General features: G+C 46.2%; 1 protein-coding gene across 1 annotated transcript in view; it reads left to right on the top strand.

The window, feature by feature from the left end:
• LOC138965170 (protein prickle-like) overlaps window positions 1–22,739 on the top strand; it is a 178,345-nt gene that overhangs the window by 110,288 nt on the left and 45,318 nt on the right. Inside the window, exon 3 of the mRNA XM_070337290.1 lies at window positions 21,121–21,307. Within this exon, the coding sequence (XP_070193391.1) occupies window positions 21,121–21,307 (187 nt within the window). The remainder of the gene's footprint in view (window positions 1–21,120; window positions 21,308–22,739) is intronic.

Here is a 22,739-nt window from a genome sequence, read left to right as displayed (position 1 = left end):
GCGAAACCTCGCGAGATTGTCCGTGATGGGACGATTGTCATTCACCTTTTGACCTACGTCACGTGCAGTGTGGTCTCGGCGGAATAGACCTTGCGTTAACCCCTTTACTTTCAATGTCTTGCTTGGTTGTCTCGTCAAGCCTGCAGTCTCGACTGAATAGACCTTGCGTTAACTCGTTTATTTTCAATCACCTGCTTGGTTGTCTTGCTCAGCCTCGGTGGAATAGACAGTTGTCCCCCTTATTTCCAATCGCCCGGTCCCGGTCAGCCTAGTCCTCTTTACTCACGTCGTGACATGCAAATTTACCACGATTTTCAAGGACATTTCTAGAGATAAGATGTAATCTCACTCCAAAGTAGCCTCGTCCATTTCACTCACAAGGGCATTCAATACGATGTTCTAGTTCGTTCTAAAGATGACATCGATTTCTGTTCTTCTTTGTTGAGCTTAGTCTTCAGTAATCCCATGTCGAAATTAACCTCAAAGTTCAAGGACGTTCTTGGCAATGTAACTATTCCCACTTCAAAATCAGCCTCGTTTTCATTCACATGTAAATTTACTCCGATGTTGAAGAACATTGGCCGAGATGTAGTCAGTCTCGCTACAAAGCAGCCGCTTGTAAATTAAGTTCTGGGTTCAAGGATGTTTCCAGAAAATGGAGTCACACTGATCTGTTTCCTTTTGAAATTCGTGAGTGGAATGAAGTCACACTTGGACTGTTTCATTTGGGATTTTCTGACCCCTTCAAAGAAGCCTCGCGTGTTTCATTCACATGCAAATTAAGTTCTGGAGGTTCAAGGACGTTTCCAGAAAATGTAGCCACACCCATCTGTTTCATTTGGGATTTTTCGACAAGGGTCTCACTCCAAAGCAGCCTCGTGTTTTTCATTCACAGCATAGTTAGATTCATTAACACGATGTTCAAGGACAGTAGCATTAGCACACTCATACTCGCCTGTTTCATCTGGCATTTTGTGACAGGGGTACCTCGGCTGTAACCTGTTGCAGACCAGAGTCCCTTATTCCCTATAGAGCTGTGACAGCGACGTCATTCCGAGTGACGTGTGTCACAGACACTGACAAGGCCACGTCCATCATGTCACAAACAAATTGGAAATTGGGAAGAGGGTGGTACTCCAAGAGGGACACTGGGCTCTACAGTAGAAATGAGTGAGGGGGGGGAGGGGGAAGAGGAGGGGGGAGGGGGTACTAACTACTGCTTAGAAACGTGTGTGATAGACAAGGACGCTGTCACAACAATCGAGTTAAGGACACGGCACCACGTGGGGGGGGGGGGGGGGGGGGTGTAAAGGAATGTTCAAGAGGAAGGCTAGTCAGTGTGTAGGAAGGGGTAAGGGGGAGGGAAGCAGTTTTAGCAGAGATACTAATTATTGGAGACTTGTGCGAGAGACAAGGACTCTGCCACACCAATCGAGTTAGGAAGCCGATGGTAGGACTATATAGGAGGGGAGAGGACTCAGACAGAAACTTAACTCAGACAAATGAAGGAATGAAAAAAAAGGAGGAAGCCACAATGGAAAATGAAGGATACGGAAGACGAAAGGAGGGGGGAGGGGGGGGGGGGGTGATCGTAAAAGACTTGTGCAAGAAACAAAGACAGAAACCGAGGGTAAAATAAGGGGAGAGAGAGTGTTGATTATTGGAAACTTGCGCAAGAGACACAGTCACACCAATTCGTTTAGCAACCTTGACGAATAGGATAGGGTGGGATGAGAGGAATCGAGTTTGTCTACCAAGACAGACGGCAATGAGGAAAAAGAATGACATTGTTGGGAAGGAGAGTGGGTATAAGGGTGGAGCCGAGGGGAGTGGACAGAAGGAGGGGGGGGGGGGTTGAATGTTGTTTCAAAGACACATACGGGGATGAGGGCAAGGAAGGGAATCGGGATGGGGGATGGGAGGGAGGAGGGAAGAGCGGGGGATAGAGAAGAGGGGGAAAGGGTGTCGTTTTAGATTAGCAGATAATCCAATTTGCTGGCAGTATTGACAGAACGCAGAGCGCCTTAAGAGAAACGAGAAGCGCAACAGATCGTTGCCGTCTGCAACTCCTCGTCTTTGCTTAGCCCGGCGGTCGCGTTGTGACGCGCTGCGAGTAGTTCGATCAGTGGAGGGTGTAGCGTTTAGTGCCGCCCTCTCTCTCCCTCGCTGTTTCTCTGCCTCTCTTTACCTAGCGGCTTGCGTGACCACTTGTACTGTGTGTGCGTGTGCGTGTTCCCTTGGTGCAGCGACAGGGGCCATAATTGGTAAGTTTGGTTTATTTGCTTAAAATATTAAGACATGTGATCTTGTACAAGTATGATTATATTGTTGTTTTCTAGAATAATCTGCTTTTCTTGAACTTGGAGAGTTTAATTATTTAAGGATTGCTTTCTTTGTGGGGGTTTTCCAGGCAAATGAGTGGAACCGTGACGTCAATATGTAAATCCTTGTTGCACAATTCCCAGGGGAAAAAACCCACTAACTCTTGCTATTCTTTGTCGTCCAAACTGGAAAAAAAACAAGTCAAAAATTAGTTCCTTACTGCATGTTTAAAGTTACCACAACCAGAAGAACAATTAGATTACAGATTGCTAACTTTGGTGCTGGTTTTCCCATTAAACATTTTTCTTCTTTATTTGGTGTTTAACGTCGTTTTCAACCACGAAGGTTATATCGCGACGGGGGAAGGGGAGAGATGGGATAGAGCCACTTGTCAATTGTTTCTTGTTCACAAAAGCACTAATCACAAATTTGCTCCAGGGGCTTGCAACGTAGTACAATATATTACCTTACTGGGAGAATGCAAGTTTCCAGTACAAAGGATTTAAAATTTCTTACATACTGCTTGACTAAAATCTTTACAAAAATTGACTATATTCTATACAAGAAACACTTAACACGGGTAAAAGGAGAAACAGAATCCGTTAGTCGCCTCTTACGACATGCTGGGGAGCATCGGGTAAATTCTTTCTCGTCCCAACAAAATATGGGACTCCCCCTAGCCCGCGGGGGGTACCATTAAATACTGTAAACGTTCAGCGATTTGTAATCGCTTGTGACCGCAACGCTGCAGGCTTTTGTTGGGCGTTTTAACACTGCAGTGTACTTTTCGTGAACTTATTATTATTAGATTTGGATTAACGTTAACAAGACTGATTGTGGGTCTTAATGGTGACGTTGCTTGACCCGCCCCGGGCTGTCAGTCGGATTGTCCCAGTTTGTTAACACCCTGTTTGCGATACTGAAAAAATGCGTGCAGTTAAGAAAACGATTTGACGATTTCTGGTGACTTGAATACATCTTTACTGGGACGTGAAGAGGGCATGGAGTTCGTCAACCGGCGAGAAATGTATTGAGAAAAGACGTTGTTCTCGTGTGATTGTTGATGGAATGCGGTCTTGACGAAAAGGTGTTTGGAGGACAAGCTAGAAGCGTTTATAAGAAAAACAAGGGTTGACCATAACGGGTCAATACGCCGCCATGTGGTGAAACGGGGGTGGGACATGGATACAGTCAAACAGTTGCTGTTTCAAACCATATTCAGAGAGAGAGAGAGAGAGAGAGAGAGAGAGAGAGAGAGGTCACCGACAGAGAGGGGAAGCTAAGAGAACAGAGACAGACAGACAAGGAATAAGATGAAATTGTTTTTATATTGATTTCGGAAATTTAATTTTAATCATAATTTTTGAGTCACTTGAGAAAAAGTGACTCTATGTAATCGGTCAGTGTTAGTCTGTCCGGCCGGCCGTCCGGCCGGCCGTCCGTAGACACCACCTTAACGTTGGACTTTTCTCGGAAACTATCAAAGCGATCGGGCTCATATTTTGTTTAGTCGTGACCTCCAATGACCTCTACACTTTAACGATGGTTTCGTTGACCTTTGACCTTTTTCAAGGTCACAGGTCAGCGTCAAAGGAAAAATTAGACATTTTATATCTTTGACAAAGTTCATCGGATGTGATTGAAACTTTGTAGGATTATTCTTTACATCAAAGTATTTACATCTGTAGCCTTTTACGAACGTTATCAGAAAAACAAGGGAGATAACTAGCCTTTTCTGTTCGGCAACACACAACTTAACGTTGGGCTTTTCTCGGAAACTATAAAAGTGACCGGGCTCAAATTTTATGTGAACGTGACTCATTGTGTTGTGAATAGCAATTTCTTCCTGTCCATCTGATGCCTCATATAATATTCAGAACTGCGAAAGTGACTCGATCGAGCGTTTGCTCTTCTTGTTATATTTTTAATTTGTAGAGCTTGTTTTTAATCCGAATATAACATATTTATATGTTTTTGGCCCTGAATCTCTACTATCTTCTAAAACATTCCTAAGGAAGGGAGATAACTAAAATCAAAGTTATTTTTCAGCAAACTGAGTATGTTGATGGTAATACTTTTACACTGTCTGATTCTTATAGAATATATAGAGTCGAAGTGAGAAACCAAATGCTAGTAATAACATAAGACCAAAACATTATTTGGCAAACGAGTCCGTACCACGGAACCACACACACCACAAAAACAAACTCCACTGTTACCGCCAAAGAAACTGCACGAAGCATCCAAATATCGGAGCACGTAAAATGAAATTGAACAAAAGCATGGCGGCTGCCAAACCAAAACACTGATCTAAAAATATAGATCAGTGAACCAAAAAGGGGAAAGGGAAGTAACCTGCGGGAATTCCCGCACACGTCAGTGGGTTTCGTCCCCTGGTTTCGTCCCCTGGCTCGGTTTGTCCGTTAAAAGCTAATATCTTCCGTTTGACTACCGTTAGGAATATAATTTTTTGCATACAAAAACCATAGCCTATTCCTAAATATTTCACAAAATTTGCGCTTAATTGACCCAGAGATACAAGTCTTACCCGACAAACACCGACCGACTGACCGCCCGCCCGCCTCAAACAAACAAACAAACAGACAGAGCAAATCCAGTAAGCCCCCCATTATTCTAATGGCGGCTTAACAATATTGTGTGGCCTGGATTTGGTGAGCTTAGCTGTTTTTAGAAAGACGTGAACTTCTTTAGGGTCTCCGCTCACATATGTAACTTCAGCAGGACAGACGACGCACTGCAGATTATCCCAGCCCGCTACACGTTGCATGAAAGGAAAACAGGCCAAGTACTCGTCATAATCCCTATCGCGGCATAAATAATAGGCAGTGCATCGTCTGTGCCGCTGAAACTGCGCAGGTATATTCTGCCCATTAGGACGAAAAGCGAGGAGATGTCTGTTTGACTGTCAACATATGACGTCAGCTAGGGAAGGAGAGAGTGTACACGCAAAGAGGACCCGTTCCTGTCTGGTGTGACTGTTTGTGTCTGCCGGTGTCAGTCGAGAGGTTACACTCGGGGATAGGGGGAATCCCGGATTGTTCGATACACGGCGCGAAAAGAAATCAAAGCTTGGTTTGTTTTATGAGTAATCCCATGGACTGTGTGTATGGGTGAATTCGAGGGGTGTCGACTACTGAGTATTGTTATCTTCTGTTTTCTGTCCCAAGACGTTGAACCCGTTAACTGAGTCAGGCGTTAGACTCCCAACACTGACCTCATTGAAATTTGATTTGAGATTATAATGTTCCTTCGGGATATGGGTACCAAATTAGTCAATCATGAGGACATGTTCACACACTTAATTTTTGAAAGAGGAAAACAGGGAAGTTGAATGTGTTACAGTCCATTTTTCAAGTTTGAAAATCGAAACACAATTTCAAAATGTGTGATGCGTTGAAGGCTAGTTTTTGTTGTTGTTTTACTTTTATTAAAAGATAAGGATTATCGTTCCACCGAAAAGTTGTATTCGACTAAGTACAGCATCAAAAGTCTTGCCCCAAACTCCAACCAGCAGACAGACACAACGGAAGAACCGGGCCTGGGAACGGATGGGCTTCCCCGTCCAAACACTGTCAGTAATGTCACCTGTATCACACTCCCTGCCCTCTGGCAGCCATCGAGGTGAAGCAGGCCGCGGTGGGTGTCGGTGCTGGTGTAGATGTAGCTGCTGTGGTAGCGGGCCACCCTTGACCTTTGGTGGGGAGCTGGGACCGGACCATCCCGCGCCCCTGCCGAGAGTGGCTGTGTGAGGAGCGGAGAGGAGGAGTTGTTTGACGGCGTCAAGTCCGCCACTCCAGCACCACACGGACACTTCCTGCCTCTCCACCTCGCCCTCTACCCCGACTCTATAGCTGTGGGGATATTGACGTGTATTCAATGTATATCTATATATGTAGGATGCACAGATGGGGGGAAGATTTGTGTGGCATAGAGAGAGAGTCTTAGGAGGGAAAGAGTGAGAATACCAACACAAACTAGGTGGTTTTTTTATGTTAGTCTCTGGCAAGAGTGAGAATACCAACACAAACTAATGCCCTTTTCTTCATGGATTTTTTTGGGTAGACTTTATCCATGTGGAAAATAGCCTTTCTTTTACACAGCTCCAGAAATTGAGAGCCCTTGCTCTATACTTCGTGCTCTATCTGATGAATCGTTCTGAAAGTCAACAATGGTTTTTTTTAAATGCAATAGGAAAAGAACAGTCAGTTGTCACAGCTGAATGTCATTTTCAAATTTTACAAGTAATCAAAAGATGTAATGCATGTGACGAGCACACAAACTTCGAGGTTAGGCTTGTCAGCATCCTTAAACTCTGTGGGGCATCGCGGGATAGGAGATAATGAAATAATAGTGCAAGGTCAGCAGAAGAAGCGCCACAAAGAGAGACACCAGTCAGCATGAGCGGAGTGACCTGTCACGTGGTGTGTCCCGGGTGACCGGGGCGTGAAGCGACAAAGATGTCAATGCCGGTCTGACCACTGACCATTATGTACGTCACATCTAGCTAACGGCACCCAGGGGCACCACACACTCTGGGGCCAGAAACCGGGCTGTGAATGGGGGTGGTGGAAGGGGTTGGGGGGAGGGGGTTAGGAGGGGTTGTTTAGTTGGTTGGGTATTTTTTTTCGTTTTGCTTTTATCGCCCCGACAACCTATATGGCTATCCGGAACCAATGCAAGTTTTGTTTCCTGTATCAGTTCACATGGCAGTCTCCACGCGTAAAGTGCCGTTTACATGGCATTTTACGAAATTAAATCTCAAAATCCTGTAAATAGAATTGGAAACGAGTAAGACCTACTGGTTCATGTTCTTCGTGTTTTTGTTTCTGTTTTTTTTTCATGTACAAAAATAGCATACACATAGCTTTGTCACGCTAGCTTTGTCACGCTTCGTCTCAAGTTACAAAGTGACGGTTTGCGTGGGAACTGAACTTAGGATTGTTATTACAGTGTACTGATTTCTACGAAGAATAGCGCGACCAATCACCAAGATGCAGTGTCGTGAACACTACCAGTCACTCATGTCCTCACCATGAAGTCTGACGGCTGAGTGGTTTAGGTCGGAGGAGGGGGGGCTCCTCTTTCTGTAAGATTTGTGTGAGTAGGATTCTGTTCACTTTTTGTTAATCACTTTCATCGGTGTGTTGTGTTGTCTTTGATATCGTATTACAGGATCTGTTTAAACAAGATTTGTTTTCCTGTTCCCATCGGTCATTGTTATGTCCTCCTTCCCGCACGTGAAGATCCATTGAGGAGATTGATCGTCAGTCGAGAATGACCTACAGAGTTGTGTGTCCTGTGTGTGTGTGTGTTTACCACACTTGTCTTCTGTTTAATGCCAAAAAGAAAAACTGATGCATGAAAAAATATAACCAGTCGCTATCGAGCACGTTCTACAAACATGCCCACACCTGGAGACAGCACGCCACTACTACTGGTCGGAAGACACCAGCCTGGGCACCAAGCTCTACAGACATGCCCACACCTGGAGACAGCACGCCACTACTACTGGCCAGAAGACACCAGCCTGGGCACCAAGCTCTACAGACATGCCCACACCTGGGGACAGCACGCCACTACTACTGGTCGGAAGACACCAGCCTGGGCACCAAGCTCTACAGACATGCCCACACCTGGAGACAGCACGCCACTACTACTGGTCGGAAGACACCAGCCTGGGCACCAAGCTCTACAGACATGCCCACACCTGGAGACAGCACGCCACTACTACTGGTCGGAAGACACCAGCCTGGGCACCAAGCTCTGGGGACCCGCTGCCGATCTACAGAAGACTGCGGACTTCTTGGCAGCCACCGAACTGAGGATTTAACGACCATAACATCGAACGCAGAAGAAGAAGAAGCTATCGGTATTCTTTGTGGTAGATTGACTGGAATTTAATTAGCGGAACTAATTGCGTGTGCTTGTTTGCCTCGTCTTCCTCCTTCTCCTCCTTCTCTTCCCTCTTCTTCATCTTCTCCCTGTAAGATACAACGTCATTCCTACCTATGACTTGAGGTCAAAGACCCCATCTTTTGAAACGACGCGGGACTCAGGGGAGAGTGTTGTACAGAGTGAAATAGCAGACAGCAGGGTGCCATCACTGTATTATAAGCACGGTAAAACACCATGGCTTTACTTGAGGCAGGAAGAGACATCTATCCGCCCCCATTTCAGTGGAGGTGTGGAGGTCGTGACTGCAAAGTTGGGAGAAAAACAAGGTTTCAGCTGAAGTGTCGATTTTTTTTCTCAGATCTGCTCACTTCCAGAGAGCCTTTTTAGATCGATGTTACTTCGTGCGAACGTTAAGAAGATGGATACCTTTTGGATGTAGACTGTTGTGCAGCTGTTGGAACGGTTATGAATCCCGCAGTGGGGCACTGCGGTTATGAAATTAAAAGCCCCTCCTGTTTTTGGAACCGCAGGAGCTTTCTAGTTTGCTGTTAGGTAGATTTTTGGTTCCTCTTTCCTGTCATGCTCTCTTTTTCTTCATGAATTCTTTTCTTTTTTCTGCCTTCTTGCTCATTCACCTGTATTTTTTTCAAAAATCTCTTCTCTTGCCGCTTGTCTCGCGATTCATGTATAGTTTAATCTGTTAGTGTTCTGATGTAAGTCCAGCAGTAGATAGGTTAAGCCTATTTTAACATACTGGAAACTGGTAATCTTCCAGTAGGTATTAATTTAGTTTTACTAAAGCCTGCTGGGACACAAGTAATGGGTTAGTGCATTTGTAAACAGGAATCGCTTGACAAGTGGCCCCCTTCATCCCCCCCTTCCTCGTCCTGATATGGCTCTGCGTAGTCGGCTGGACGTTAAGCAACAAATAAACAAACAAACAAACAAACAAACGGTTATGAAATGAGACAAGAGATAAGAACGTTGCATAAAAGTCGGAGAATCATTCACAGAATAGCGTGGAATAACAACAGCTCAGTCATTAAATGCTGTGTGCCTGTGTGTGTGTATTTCGTGTGCCTGTAGAGTGACGTGAGAAAGTCAGCGAGTGCTGGCAGTCTGGCACCACAGGTGAGCGGCGGGCAGGTGACGGGGCGTGAGAAGGGGCAGGTAATCCGCTAATCCCGGATTGGGGTCTGACACCTGGCACCGCGGTTTGACCCGGTCACCCCTCTCCTCCCTCCCCTTCCCCTACGCTTTCCTTTGCCGCTAGCCACCTGTTCTACCGGTATGCTTAAAGCTAACACCCTTCCGCACTTTTTCTCGTCTGCAAACCCATTCTTTGACAATTTGAAGTTAGCTCCCCCACCCCTTCCTGCTCCCCCACCCTTTCCTGCTCCCTGCCCCTTTCCGTTTTACACCTAGCACCTGTTATACATGTGAGTACAGGTAGACTCTTCGTGTACACTACATTGGGGTGTGCACGTTAAAGATCCCACGAGTGACAAAAGGGTCTTTCCTGGCAAAATTGTATAGGCATAGATAAAAATGTCCACCAAAATACCCGTGTGACTTGGAATAATAGGCCATGAAAAGTAGGATATGCGCCGAAATGGCTGCGATCTGCTGGCCGATGTGAATGCGTGATGTATTGTGTACAAAAAATTCCATCTCACACGGCATAAATAAATCCCTGCGCCTTGAATATGTGCGCGATATAAATTGCATTAAAAAAAAATTAAAAAAATCCCTGTGCTTAGAACTGTACTCTCGCAATACGCGCGATATAAGCCTCATATTGATTGATTGATTGACTCTTTTGCACCCCTCTGTCCCAAAGTTTTTCCTTACCTGCATCGTCTTCGTCTTCCGATCCCTCTCTTCTCACTATCTCCCCCCTCCCCCCCCTACACTTTCTGGACTCTTCTTTTGTCTTCATAGACACTATTTGGCTCTTTAATATCCACCTTTTCCTCAACCGACCCCCCCCCCCCCCCCGGCCCTCCCTCTCTCCCCACTCCCTCCTTTCAGTGGACACTTGCGTTTACATTATGAGTTATAATTATTAAGACCTCTGTCCTCACTCCAGCCCCTCAACCACCATTGACACTTTGATGACGTCTGTAGACCTACATTCTGACAGGGTACCTATCGTCGGGTGTGCGTTGGCGGTCGACTTGGGGGAGGGGGTCGGACGAAGTTTGAGTGGTGACAAATATGTTGCCATAAATTCACAACATACCACACCTGCCTGCGGCATCGATTATAGCGGAGTGCTCCGGGCAGGGGAGCTAATCACTTATCTCTGTAACCAAGCTCAAAGGGAGCTAACTGCTGGGGGTTAAAGACCTCCGCTCACAGGTCATGCTATGTAAAAGGGGGCGGGGCGTTTACTTCTTAACTCACTTTTTGACACACTCCCATCGTGGCGTCAGTCGGCCGCACACGTCACACAATCGCTTGACCAGGACTTGCAGATCACAATCTGGGGTGCCGACTTTACTTTTCGTCTGTGAGAAAACGGATTCACAAGTCCAGGTTCCCAGATAATGAGGACTGCTTTCTGTTCGCTCTAGAACTGTGGTGCTGACTCGAGGACGTATCTACAGCAGTTGAAGAACTTCGAAACTTTCATTTTAACTGTGTGTTTTTCCTTGTTCGTAGTCATGGCAAGGACAGTGCACAGGTTCTCAAATAGCGAAGACTGCTTTCTTTTCAGTGCAGAACGGTGTCTCTGACTCGAGAACATGTCAATGTAGTCAATGGACTTTGAAACACTGACATTCAAGACGGAACCTTTGGTGTCAAAAGTGTTGTATTCCTTTAAATCACAAGGACAGTAATCGCTATTTTAGACAACAACAACGAGCCCATGGTTTCTATACAAGATACAACGTTCAGCGCTTCGGCAAGGTTCAATTGGAGTTCTTCAGGGTGCAGGTGCTCTGGTGTGAAATACTGTAAAAACAATCCCATTGAGAGCTACTTGTCGAACTGCAAATGCCATTGTCATCTGGTCGAACCCTGCCAAACGTTTGCTGGGAAAGCAGGTACGTTAAATTTAAAAAAAGGGTTTATTGTGCATTGCAAGCAATTTGTAACATACAGCTTCACAGAAACAGTTACAGAACTTTGCTTTGAAGCGAATTGCTTGGGGAGCGGCAAAGATAGTTTGAACGTTCCAGTCGCGTTCGTTAGTGATCAAGCGTAGAGGGTGAATGGAAAACAAGGCAAGGCTTTGTTGCATATTGTTCATCAGTGATCTAGCATAGCGCACGGAATGAATCCACTCGAAACTTCATCAGTCTTCGCGAGTTACAAGCAGCAGTTCCAGGCCTGGGTGGAATGCGGAGTAGAGACAAGATATGGCTTCTCCAGCAATGAGCGATGGTGAGGGGGCCATGACAGAAAAACGTGGGAATAGATACATCAGGAATGAGCACCACAGGTAGCAGGGGCGCAGCGAAGGAGATAGGCAGGCGTGGAATATCTGTAAAGATGCCTTCGTTACCCTGTAAATTAGGTCTCTTGTAATTTAACGTGGAATATCTGTAAAGATGCCTTCGTTACCCTGTAAATTAGGTCTCTTGTAATTTAACGTGGAATATCTGTAAAGATGCCTTTGTTACCCTTTATATTAGCCTTGTACATAGAGAAGACCATTGCATTAATTCCTTGCGCTGGTATTCAAGTTATAGGCGTTCGAAAAGAAATAGAAAAAACCCACTAACCATTGATCTGCAAAGGCTTCTCTCTTAGATGACAACAGTCGTCTGCTTGGACACATAGCAAGCATTGACAGTCTGGCTACAGAGTAAACTTTTGTTTATTATTTACAGAATTATTTTCAGAGATTGAAACGGTTGTTTCTAAATTACTAGTGTTACTTACAACATTTATTTCATCAAAACAATTCCCGCTCAGCGCAGAAAGCGACCAGGTTGTATATTTTAGATTTGTTCAAGTGAAATGGTGCTTTTATCCCTCGTGAACACCTGCACGGCTAGGCTATGGTGATGAGCATGATGGCATACACGGGAAGATACATTCCTTTTATGCAGGTACAAGTGAAGGTAGGGAAACAGAGAGAGAGAGGGGGGGGAGGAGAGAGAGAGAACGAACGAACGAACTTTATTACTCAAAGATGGACCGGCACGGTTGGCCTAGTGGTAAGGCGTCCGCCCTGTGATCGGGAGGTCGTGGGTTCGAACCCCGGCCGGGTCATACCTAAGACTTTAAAATTGGCAATCTAGTGGCTGCTCCGCCGGGCGTCTGGCATTATGGGGTTAGTGCTAGGACTGGTTGGTCCGGTGTCAGAATAACGTGACTGGGTGAGACATGAAGCCTGTGCTGCGACTTCTGTCTTGTGTGTGGCGCACGTTATATGTCAAAGCAGCACCGCCCTGATATGGCCCTTCGTGGTCGGCTGGGCGTTAAGCAAACAAACAAACAAACAAACTCAAGGATGGAGATTTTAGGCTCTCTCTCTCTCTAGAGAGAGAGAGAGAGAGAGAGAGAGAGAGAGAGAGAGAGAGAGAGAGAGAGAGAGAGAAAGAGAGAGAGAAAGAGGGAGAGAGAAAGAGAGAGAGCTATAACCACTCAGTGTCCGAGTAGTACACAAGGCGGGAAATCTCACGTCTCAGTCTCAGGTAGGGAAACAGAGGGAAAGGAAGGTAGCAGTTTAGGAGAGGGACAGGTATTTAGGGAAACAGAGGCAAGTCTGTTGGCATCATCAGGACCTGCCACGGGCCATCAAGGTGTCAGCGTCTGTCGTCACGTTGCCAGGGTAACCAGAATCACGCGGGGCGGAACGCTCTCAGCTCCCCCTGGTGCTGATCACTGCTGACACCTCCTTCACCCGCTGACCGCTGGTCATTCGTCGTCTGCCGCCACTCATCAGGACTTGGTGCTGAACAAGCATTCATCAAGACTTAGTGCTGAACAAGCATCCATCAGGACTTGGTGCTGAACAAGCACACATCAAGACTTGGTGCTGCTGCTCTGCGGTGTGCTGGCCTGCCCGGACAATCAGCTCGTTGTTTTTGTGTGAAGTAGCAATGCGGTGCAAGGTGAACGCGGGAGATTTTGCGGGATGTGAGTGGAGAGAAAACGATGTACTCTGCATGCGGTCAATTTGACATTTGGTTTTAAAAAAATCTGCAGGTCCCAACCGTTCTCAATAGATGATCTCGTTTTGTTTCAAGGGAAGCGTGGGATTTTTCCTCCGGCGCAAGTTACTACTTCATGCTAAAACACTTACACCAAAAATCGTGGCCAACGTTTGTTTGATACGGCTCATCAGCCGTTTTGTGTAGCTTATTCTTGGTGTTTTGTGTAGCTTTTGCATCGGACTCGATTTCAACTTCATTTAAAAAAAGCTCGAACGTATCTTCTTCAGCCGTTACAAGCGCACAGACGAAAGAGAAAGGGGTCTCTTCACGAAAAGTGTGTCCAGCGTTATTTCAGAACGTTCTGTGCGTGTAGCCGTTGTGGCGGTCAAGTGGTGGTCAGGGCTGTAAGAACGACGGGGTGGACAGAGGCGAGTGCTGACCGCTGCTTGTCGTGGCGCGGAGAGTGACCTGGAGAGGTCTGGAGTGACCATCAGGGCTGGAGTGTGTGTCCTGACCGGTGCTCCGTCGTTCTGTGTATGTGTTTGTAGCTGTCTTTCCCGCCTGTTCAGGATCGAAGATTCCATGCGTAGCTGAGGTCTTCGCTGTGTGAAATTGGTATAGCTATGTGAAACTGGTATAGCTGTGTTTATCTTATCTTATCCTTATCCTTTCGCTACTTTGTGGGCGTGTTTTACTGCTACCTTTCCTATTCTGCTTATTGATGTTTTTTCCCCAAAATAGCAATGTATGGGAAACGAGAAGAGGCCGTAGTTGTTGTTTTTGTAGCGGAAGTGTAGTCTTTTACTTTCAGTGTCCGTTTGGGACTCTCTCTCTCTCTCTCTCTCTCTCTCTCTCTCTCTCTCTCTCTCTCTCTCTCTCTCTCTCTCTCTCTCTCTCTCTCTCTCTCCTTCGGGACTTAGTCCTGAAATGTCTTGGAAAGCATACACCATTATACCTGATACAGGTGTGTAAACGAATAAACCCGCTGACTCTGCGGACACGGTGACAGAGGAGCGAATTGGGGAGATGACGGATGACCCGTTCGCGTCTGTCCGTCATGCGGTGTGTGAAGGTTTAACACATCTCTCTGTCTTAGGCCACTCGTTCGACACTGGTCACATTGCTTTTCTCGCCGGTTACCGTGGTTTCTGACCTGTGTGACAGAGAGAAGTGTCCATGGCGGGTGATGATGTGTGACGTGGTTACGGTCAAAGGTGCCACAATATACCTGTACGACCACTGTGGCCGTTGTGTCAAGAGTGCTTTCACCTTCATCATTGTGTCTGGACATGGATTGTCGTGTCTTGTTGCGTAAGTTTGGAAGACTTGAAAGAGAGGGCACACAGCTGAAAACATCTTGTCAGTAGCGAACACTCTCACGCACACGTGAATGCACGCGCACACACGTACACACTCACAGACTCAGCGACTCAAGCACACACTCTGGAAGTTTTGACCATTTGACCATCCACCCCAAAAACGATTTTTAGTTGTCTTCCCTTATTGAGTGTGACATCCATTGTAGGAAGCTGACACATATGAACTTTTTTTTACGGGAGGGTGTGTGTGTGTAATTGCTTTGTTGTCCGATCTTTTCAGATTGTGCATATCCGGCGGCGCGGAATTTACCCTCGTAATCGAGTCGTATGCGTGAACTGTAGTCAACAACACGAGAGAGAGAGAGAGAGAGAGAGAGAGAGAGAGAGAGAGAGAGACAGACAGACAGACAGACAGACAGACAGAGGGGGGGGGGGGTATAGAGACCTGGGTCAGGCGATGCGGTGGTGTTGTTTTGTCGTATCGTGTTGGATTGACTTGTGGTCAGGGTGTGGGTCAGTTTGATGGATTCAGCGTCTGAGTTGATCCCCTGTCTGTCTCGGGCCGTCAGTTGTTGACCGCTGATTAGGTTTGCTCCCGTTCAGTGATTGGGACACGTGCGTGAGACTGATAGACGTGAGAGTTCCCGCCTTCTGTACTACTCGGACTCTCTCAGTGGATAGCTCTCCCCCCCCCCCCCCTCTCTCTCTCTCTCTCTCTCTCTCTCTGCCTTGAAAATACCTTCCGTGGATGACTAGGCACTATAGATATTCAATGATTGGTTCTATTCCTCTTTTGGCAAACGCATTCCCCTCCTCCTCCTTTGCCGCTTTTTTTTGCGCACTGACTGTGTGCCAAATGGGTAAAAAGCACTACTTTTACGCTGTACTCTATCCTTCTGATCCCATACCCATTCTCTCATTCTGTCACTAACTACAACCGTACTTGACCACATGTACTCATTCATAAACTTAAATCACAATAGTCCTGTATTTTTTGGATTCTGAAATTGTACAACAACACACGTAAAACGCTGTGTCATTGAAATTCGACGGATGGAAATCATTAACCCACAGAATGGAAGTCCGACACGAGAGTTCGTACGTGGCTATGACAGGTTTGGTAAAAACAAATTTTATTCAGACTTTGTGTCACAAAACAAAAATAACCCAACAGTCGAGGAGACCGGTTTTCAGTGCCCTAATGCGGTTTACTACTAGGGTTATTGTGTAAGAAACCTGTTGGAATTATTTCATACTTTCAGACTCAATTTTACAGTAGTCATAAACATGCTGGGTTAGTGAAAATTAACGAAGAAAATATAATATATGAGCGACACGCAAGTTTCTCTCGAGAGTTCCCGCATCCCAGACCGGTTTCACGGTATTGTATAGAATCACCTCTCCAGTGATGGTGTAAGAACCCTGTCGAGATTATTCCATATTTTTATTGACACACATGAGTGCTTGTCTTGACACGTGGCGAACTTGATTCCCGATCGTCTGCTTCAAGCACCTCGGCGCCTCTTCATAAAAACGTCTCCCTTCCACTAAATTGTCGTCTGCGACCGGTGTCAAAGGGTTTAAGCCCCTCTCACTCGGTACACCGGCTATTTAAAAGCCTGTTTTACATGGCTCGTTTAACGATGACCGGCTCGCTCATTGTGCGTTACGTTTAAGCAGCTAGTGAGGATAGGGTACAGCGTTAAAGACATTTCAATTTGACGTATTTCAATTTGTCTGTCTGGAAAAGTTTTAATGGCGTGTGTTTATGTGTCTGTGTCGGGAGGTGGGGGTGGAATAGGGTGTGTGTGTGTGTGTGTGTGTGTGTGTCGGGAGCTGGCTTTCATATCGGGGTTGTGTGTGTTTGTGTGTGTGTGTGTGTGTGTGTGTGTGTGTGTGTGTGTGTGTGTGTGTGTGTGTGTGTCGGGAGCTGACTTTCATATCGGGGTTGTGTGTGAGTGTGTGTGTGTGTGTGTGTGTGTGGGTGTGTGTGTGTGTGTGTGTGTGTGTGTGTGTGTGTGAAGGGCGTTCACTCGGGGGACCGTAAAGCTACACTTCGTTACAGAGTTTGTGGTACCTGGCTCTTTTGAGCTTGTACGTCATGGCATTTTATCCCTCCGTCTGTGGGATTTTAAAGAACACCATCAAAGCCTGTGTTTCTGTAACGGTCTCTAGTTTGTCTATTTCCGTGTCTTACCCAGTCTGTATTAAAGTGCGATGAAACCCCACATGGTCTAAACAAGTTCGAGAATGTAGGCTTTGAACCCGTTTCATGACACCTGTTTTTGCGTAGCCTCTCTTTGATTGTGTGTGGTCGTCAGCCGCGAGCCGTGTCCCTGCACGAAACATGCGGAGTTGTCGCCACAAATAGTATACACCGCGCCAAGTCACTACCTTGCCTCTTACAAGAGAAATGGTCCCTCAATTTAAAGTCGCAGTCCTTCCCGTGTAGACAAGTACGGTACCATCTTAGATATATATGGCCAGGCTTTTACATCAATCAATCAATCAATCAATGAGTCTTATATCGCGCATATTCCGTGGGTACAGTTCTAGGCGCTCTGCAGTGATGCCGTGTGAGATGAAATTTTATACGGCCAGTAGATTGCAGCCATTTCGGCGCATATTTACCTTTCACGGCCTATTATTCCAAGTCGCACGGGTATAGGTAGACAATTATTAACTGTGCCTAAGCAATTTTGCCAGGAAAGACCCTTTTGTCAATCGTGGGATCTTTAACGTGCACACCCAATGTAGTGTACACGGGGGGAGGTTCGGACACCGAAGAGAGTCTGCACACAAAGTTGACTCTGTGAAATAAATTTCCGCCGAACCTGGGATCGAACTCACGCTGACAGCGGCCAACTGAATACAAATCCAGCGCGCTACCAACTGAGCTACATCCCAGCGTGAGGCCCTCTCTCCGCTTAGACACATACCAGAAATCAACATTCTGACTCCTCCCTGCGCGCAGTGGGGACTTTTTATAAGTTATTTGGTATAAAGAGCCATTGTTGTCAACGAATTGTCATCACCACTCCGGCCCACCCCGTCATCCTCCCCTCCTTTCTCACTTTTACCAGCTTTTAGCGTGTCACCAACTCATGTCCCTAAAAGGAAAATTTCCTGTGAGGACGTTAAGGACCCCCATTTCATGAATTGTCAAAATTAATGCATCACAGATGTGCAACTTGCCACGGGAAATTGTCATGGTGTTGCTTTTTGTTGGCACGTGCATCATATTATTATTATTATTATTATTATTATTATTGTGATCATTTTTATGCGCCTAATCTAGATATAGCCCTTGGCGCTTACATATTAATTTCTGCCGTTTGAAATGGAATTTTTTTTTTACAGACAGACAGACAAACAGACATTTTTTACACACAATAATTATATAACGCATTCACATCGGCCAGTAAAGCTCAGTAGCCTATTAGGCGAGCATTCACCTTTCACGGCCTTTATTCCAAGTCAAACGGGTATTTGGTGGACATTTTTATCTATGCCTATACAATTTTGCCAGGAAAGACCCTTTTGTCAATCGTGGGATCTTTAACGTGCACACCCCAATGTAGTGTACACGAAGGGACCTCGGTTTTTCGTCTCATCCGAAAGACTAGCACTTGAACCCACCACCTAGGTTAGGAAAGGGGGGAGAAAATTGCGGCCTGACCCAGGGTCCAACACGCAACCGCTCGCTTCCGAGCGCAAGTGCGTTACTACATTTCCCCTTGGTGGCTCTGCCTTGTCGGTGTAAAACATTTTGCTTCGTAAAGGCCAGGAAGCCAATGCATAGCCCCTCCATAGGAGCCTAAATTGATGACGTCACTGCAATAAAGTCTGTGGACTCCATAAAGTCTCTTATTTCTAATGCATGGACCGCGCATAGAGCCAAATGTCGGCCATAAAGTTATAGCAGGCCCCTCCTTCCAATAAGAGTTATGGAACCCGCTGTTGGAGCGTTTAAAATGGCGGCTGCTTTCATGCCAGTTCAGGATGAGAAGAAATTTCAGAAGCAACCGGATCTTTCTTGACCGCCTACATCCACTGAATCGTTACGACGACGTGGAACTGTACAGAAAATTCCGTTTTCGTCGGCAGGACATTCTTGCAATCACGGATGAACTGTAAGAGCAACTCGAACTGCCGAATCGAAAGGGTGCATTGCCGCCGGTTCTGCGGGTTATCTTGACTTTGGGTCAGTTTTTACGCGTGCGGATCTTTTCAAGATGTGTGTGGCGAACTGATCGCGGTACATAAGTAATAATGATAATAATAATAATAATAATACGGGAATTTATAACATCAAACACAGCATGCAGAACCAGCAAGAGAGTGACTTATACCTTTATGGCGAGGGTACCGGAATGGATATAGTTTCCAGCAAGTTTTATCAGGAGACGGGCTTTCCAAACTGTCTGCGGCAAATGGTGTACAACTGACCCGCCGCGAAGCATCACAAAGCTTGACGCATGCGCAGAGACACAGGATGACGGGGAATCCCTTCCACTATCTACGTGTTAAAAATAGAGCCGCTCTTAGCTATGGCAGGCACTATTTCAACTCATGCATGCGGACCGCTGAGTTCTATAGTGCGTTTCATAGCTATGCGCTCTACAGCGCTATGAAATCCTAAAAGTATGGAGGGGCTATACATTCGGCCCCTGGGCAGGCCTGAGGTGGTTAGCACACCTGTTTTCACGGGACGGACTGCGCCTTTCAGTCAGAGTTGTACCTCCTATGGGGTCTTCGTCCACCACCAGGCGGCTTCCCTTTTATGTGGCTCGCATCCCCCAATAGTTCACTATACTGTTGCCTCTGTCGCCCTACAGTAATATATCCTGACGACAGTAGGTCTGCCTTGACTAGTCTTCCCTCTGGTCGTCCTCAGTCACCGTCTTTTTGCCTTCCAAGGACAAGGTTGGTTTTGTTGACTGGTGCGGTTTGCGGTCGGTGTTTGTTGCAGGTTTGAGACTCCTGTCCTCGTGGTAGGTCTTTTGCTCGTTAAGGCTTCGTTTCATGGACGGAAATAATGTTCTGTTCATCCTTGCGATTTAAATGTGGTGAAGTTTTATCCGGTTCCCCACATAACGCACCGGTACGCATCTTTTCCATCGATGTCACTCGGTTTCACGTGCCCACGAATCATGCTTCCGTACTTACATGACAGGGTTTGATCATGTCGGTGTATGTTAGCAAAGTGGTAACCACATCTGTGCGTGTTTGTGTTCATCTGTCGGCCTGGCCCGGTTTGTTTGTGTTTTGCATGTGGCGATCATAACTGTGAAGTGCCGGGCTGTGTCAACGTGTGCTTTGCGTAAACACTCAGATATGTCAGATGTGTGTGCGGAGAGATTAAGCGGTCATGCTGCCAGCGAAATACCAAGTCTTTAAACATTTCTACATGTATTTCGTGCGTTAACGCGTTCTTTCTAGACCATTTGCAACAGAAAACAACAAGTTTTATAAACACTTCTGCTTAGTTTACCTGATCTGTCAAAAACACTTTGATGAGAAAAGTTCAAGTTTTGGAACACTTCTGTGAAGTGTAGTTTACTCGCTGCTTCGAGAACGCATGCAGCAACACAGGACACGTTTTAAACCTTTCCGTTTTCTGGAGTGTGCCGTTTGGGCACGATATGTCAAGACAGCTTCCAGCAGAACGCTTCAATTTGTTTGAGGCAAATATATTTATATAAAAGCGTCTATTTGGTGCAGCTTACATGCTATGCACTGACTACTCCCAGTAGACATGTACGAGTTTTGTAACATTCCGCGAAGCGCAGTTTTCATGCTCCCGCAGTGGGGCACTGCGGTTATAAAATTAAAAGCCCCTCCTGTTTTTGGAACCGCAGGAGCTTTCTAGTTTGCTGTTAGGTAGATTTTTGGTTCCTCTTTCCTGTCATGCTCTCTTTTTCTTCATGAATTCTTTTCCTTTTTCTGCCTTCTTGCTCATTCACCTGTATTTTTTCCAAAAATCTCTTCTCTTGCCGCTTGTCTCGCGATTCATGTATAGTTTAATCTGTTAGTGTTCTGATGTAAGTCCAGCAGTAGATAGGTTAAGCCTATTTTAACATACTGGAAACTGGTAATCTTCCAGTAGGTATTAATTTAGTTTTACTAAAGCCTGCTGGGACACAAGTAATGGGTTAGTGCATTTGTAAACAGGAATCGCTTGACAAGTGGCCCCCTTCATCCCCCCCTTCCTCGTCCTGATATGGCTCTGCGTAGTCGGCTGGACGTTAAGCAACAAATAAACAAACAAACAAAGTTTTCATGCTCTGTGAAGATTTCATTCTTTCAGTTTGATATTACATGTGTGCAAAGACGCCTCCAGCAAAACAGAACACGTTTGAAACATTTCCATTCAGTCCAGTGTCCACTCTCTTTCATGACCTCCTCCTTTCAACATCATGTAACCATGACAACCCTCTGTGTGTTTGCAGGAAGATCTGCCGGCACTGCAAGTGTCCGCCTGAGGGTCACGACATGTCGGGGGGCCCGGGGGGAGACACGGACCGCACGCTGCAGCGCCTGATGCAGGACGCCCAGCGAAACTCCACGTCCGACGACGACAGTGGCTGTCCTCTGGAGGAGTACGCCTGGGTGCCGCCTGGTCTCAAGCCGGAACAGGTAGGGGTTGTTTGTCTGTCTGTCCGTCTGCGCGGGAGAGCACGTCTGTCTGTGTGTCTGTCAGGGATAGAGTGTGTTTGTGTGTGTGTGTGTGTGTGTGTGTGTGTGTGTGTGTGTGTGTGTGTGTGTGTGTGTGTGTGTGTGTGTGTGTGTGTGTCCTTTGTATGTCTGTCTCAGTGTCTGGATGTCTTCGTGTCTGTCCCTCTGCATTGTCCTTGTCGGTATGTCGTGATTGATTGATTGTCCTTGTCGGTATGTCGTGATTGATTGATTGTCCTTGTCGGTATGTCGTGATTGATTGTCCTTGTCGGTATGTCGTGATTGATTGTCCTTGTCGGTATGTCGTGATTGATTGTCCTTGTCGGTATGTCGTGATTGATTGTCCTTGTCGGTATGTCGTGATTGATTGTCCTTGTCGGTATGTCGTGATTGATTGTCCTTGTTGGTATGTCGTGATTGATTGTCCTTGTCGGTATGGCGTGATTGATTGATTGTCCTTGTCGGTATGTCGTGATTGATTGTCCTTGTCGCTATGTCGTGATTGATTGTCCTTGTCGGTATGTCGTGATTGATTGGCCTTGTCGGTATGTCGTGATTGATTGTCCTTGTCGGTATGTCGTGATTGATTGTCCTTGTCGGTATGTCGTGATTGATTGTTCTTGTCGGTATGTCGTGATTGATTGTCCTTGTCGGTATGTCGTGATTGATTGTCCTTGTCGGTATGTCGTGATTGATTGTCCTTGTCGGTATGTCGTGATTGATTGTCTTTGTCGGTATGTCGTGATTGATTGTCCTTGTCGGTATGTCGTGGTTGATTGTCCTTGTCGGTATGTCGTGATTGATTGTCCTTGTCGGTATGTCGTGATTGATTGTCCTTGTCGGTATGTCGTGGTTGATTGTCCTTGTCGGTATGTCGTGGTTGATTGTCCTTGTCGGTATGTCGTGATTGATTGTCCTTGTCGGTATGTCGTGATTGATTGTCCTTGTCGGTATGTCGTGATTGATTGTCCTTGTCGGTATGTCGTGATTGATTGTCTGTCAGTTAGAGCTGAGAAAGTGTATGTGTCCTTAACTTGCCTGTCTGTTTGCCTGCGTAAATGTGTCTCTCTGGTCGTTGGATTGTCCGTCTCACCTCTCATGTATATGCGTGGCAAAGTAGGCTTAGGTTTCTATGTGTGTTTCTACCAGTTTGTCACTCGCGAATAGTACTTACCACTGCAGTTCCTCGACAAACATCAGCTTGGTTGTCGATAACTTGAACAACAAACACATCAACACACCGATACCGCGTTACACCTGTCCTATACTGTCTGACACCTGCCGAGACTGTTGTAGTCATCTTGAAACTGCAGACAGTGAGTTCCACAAACTTGCAATCCATCAGCCAGCCATTGCACAGCCAGCCCCTGGTCTCCCCTTACCTATTGCCTCA

The sequence above is a fragment of the Littorina saxatilis genome, linkage group LG4 (assembly GCF_037325665.1).
Source record: "Littorina saxatilis isolate snail1 linkage group LG4, US_GU_Lsax_2.0, whole genome shotgun sequence".
Taxonomy (NCBI): Eukaryota; Metazoa; Mollusca; class Gastropoda; order Littorinimorpha; family Littorinidae; genus Littorina; species Littorina saxatilis.
The sequence above is the reverse complement of the archived record's forward strand: the minus strand, read 5'-3'. Positions and strand labels throughout refer to the sequence as shown.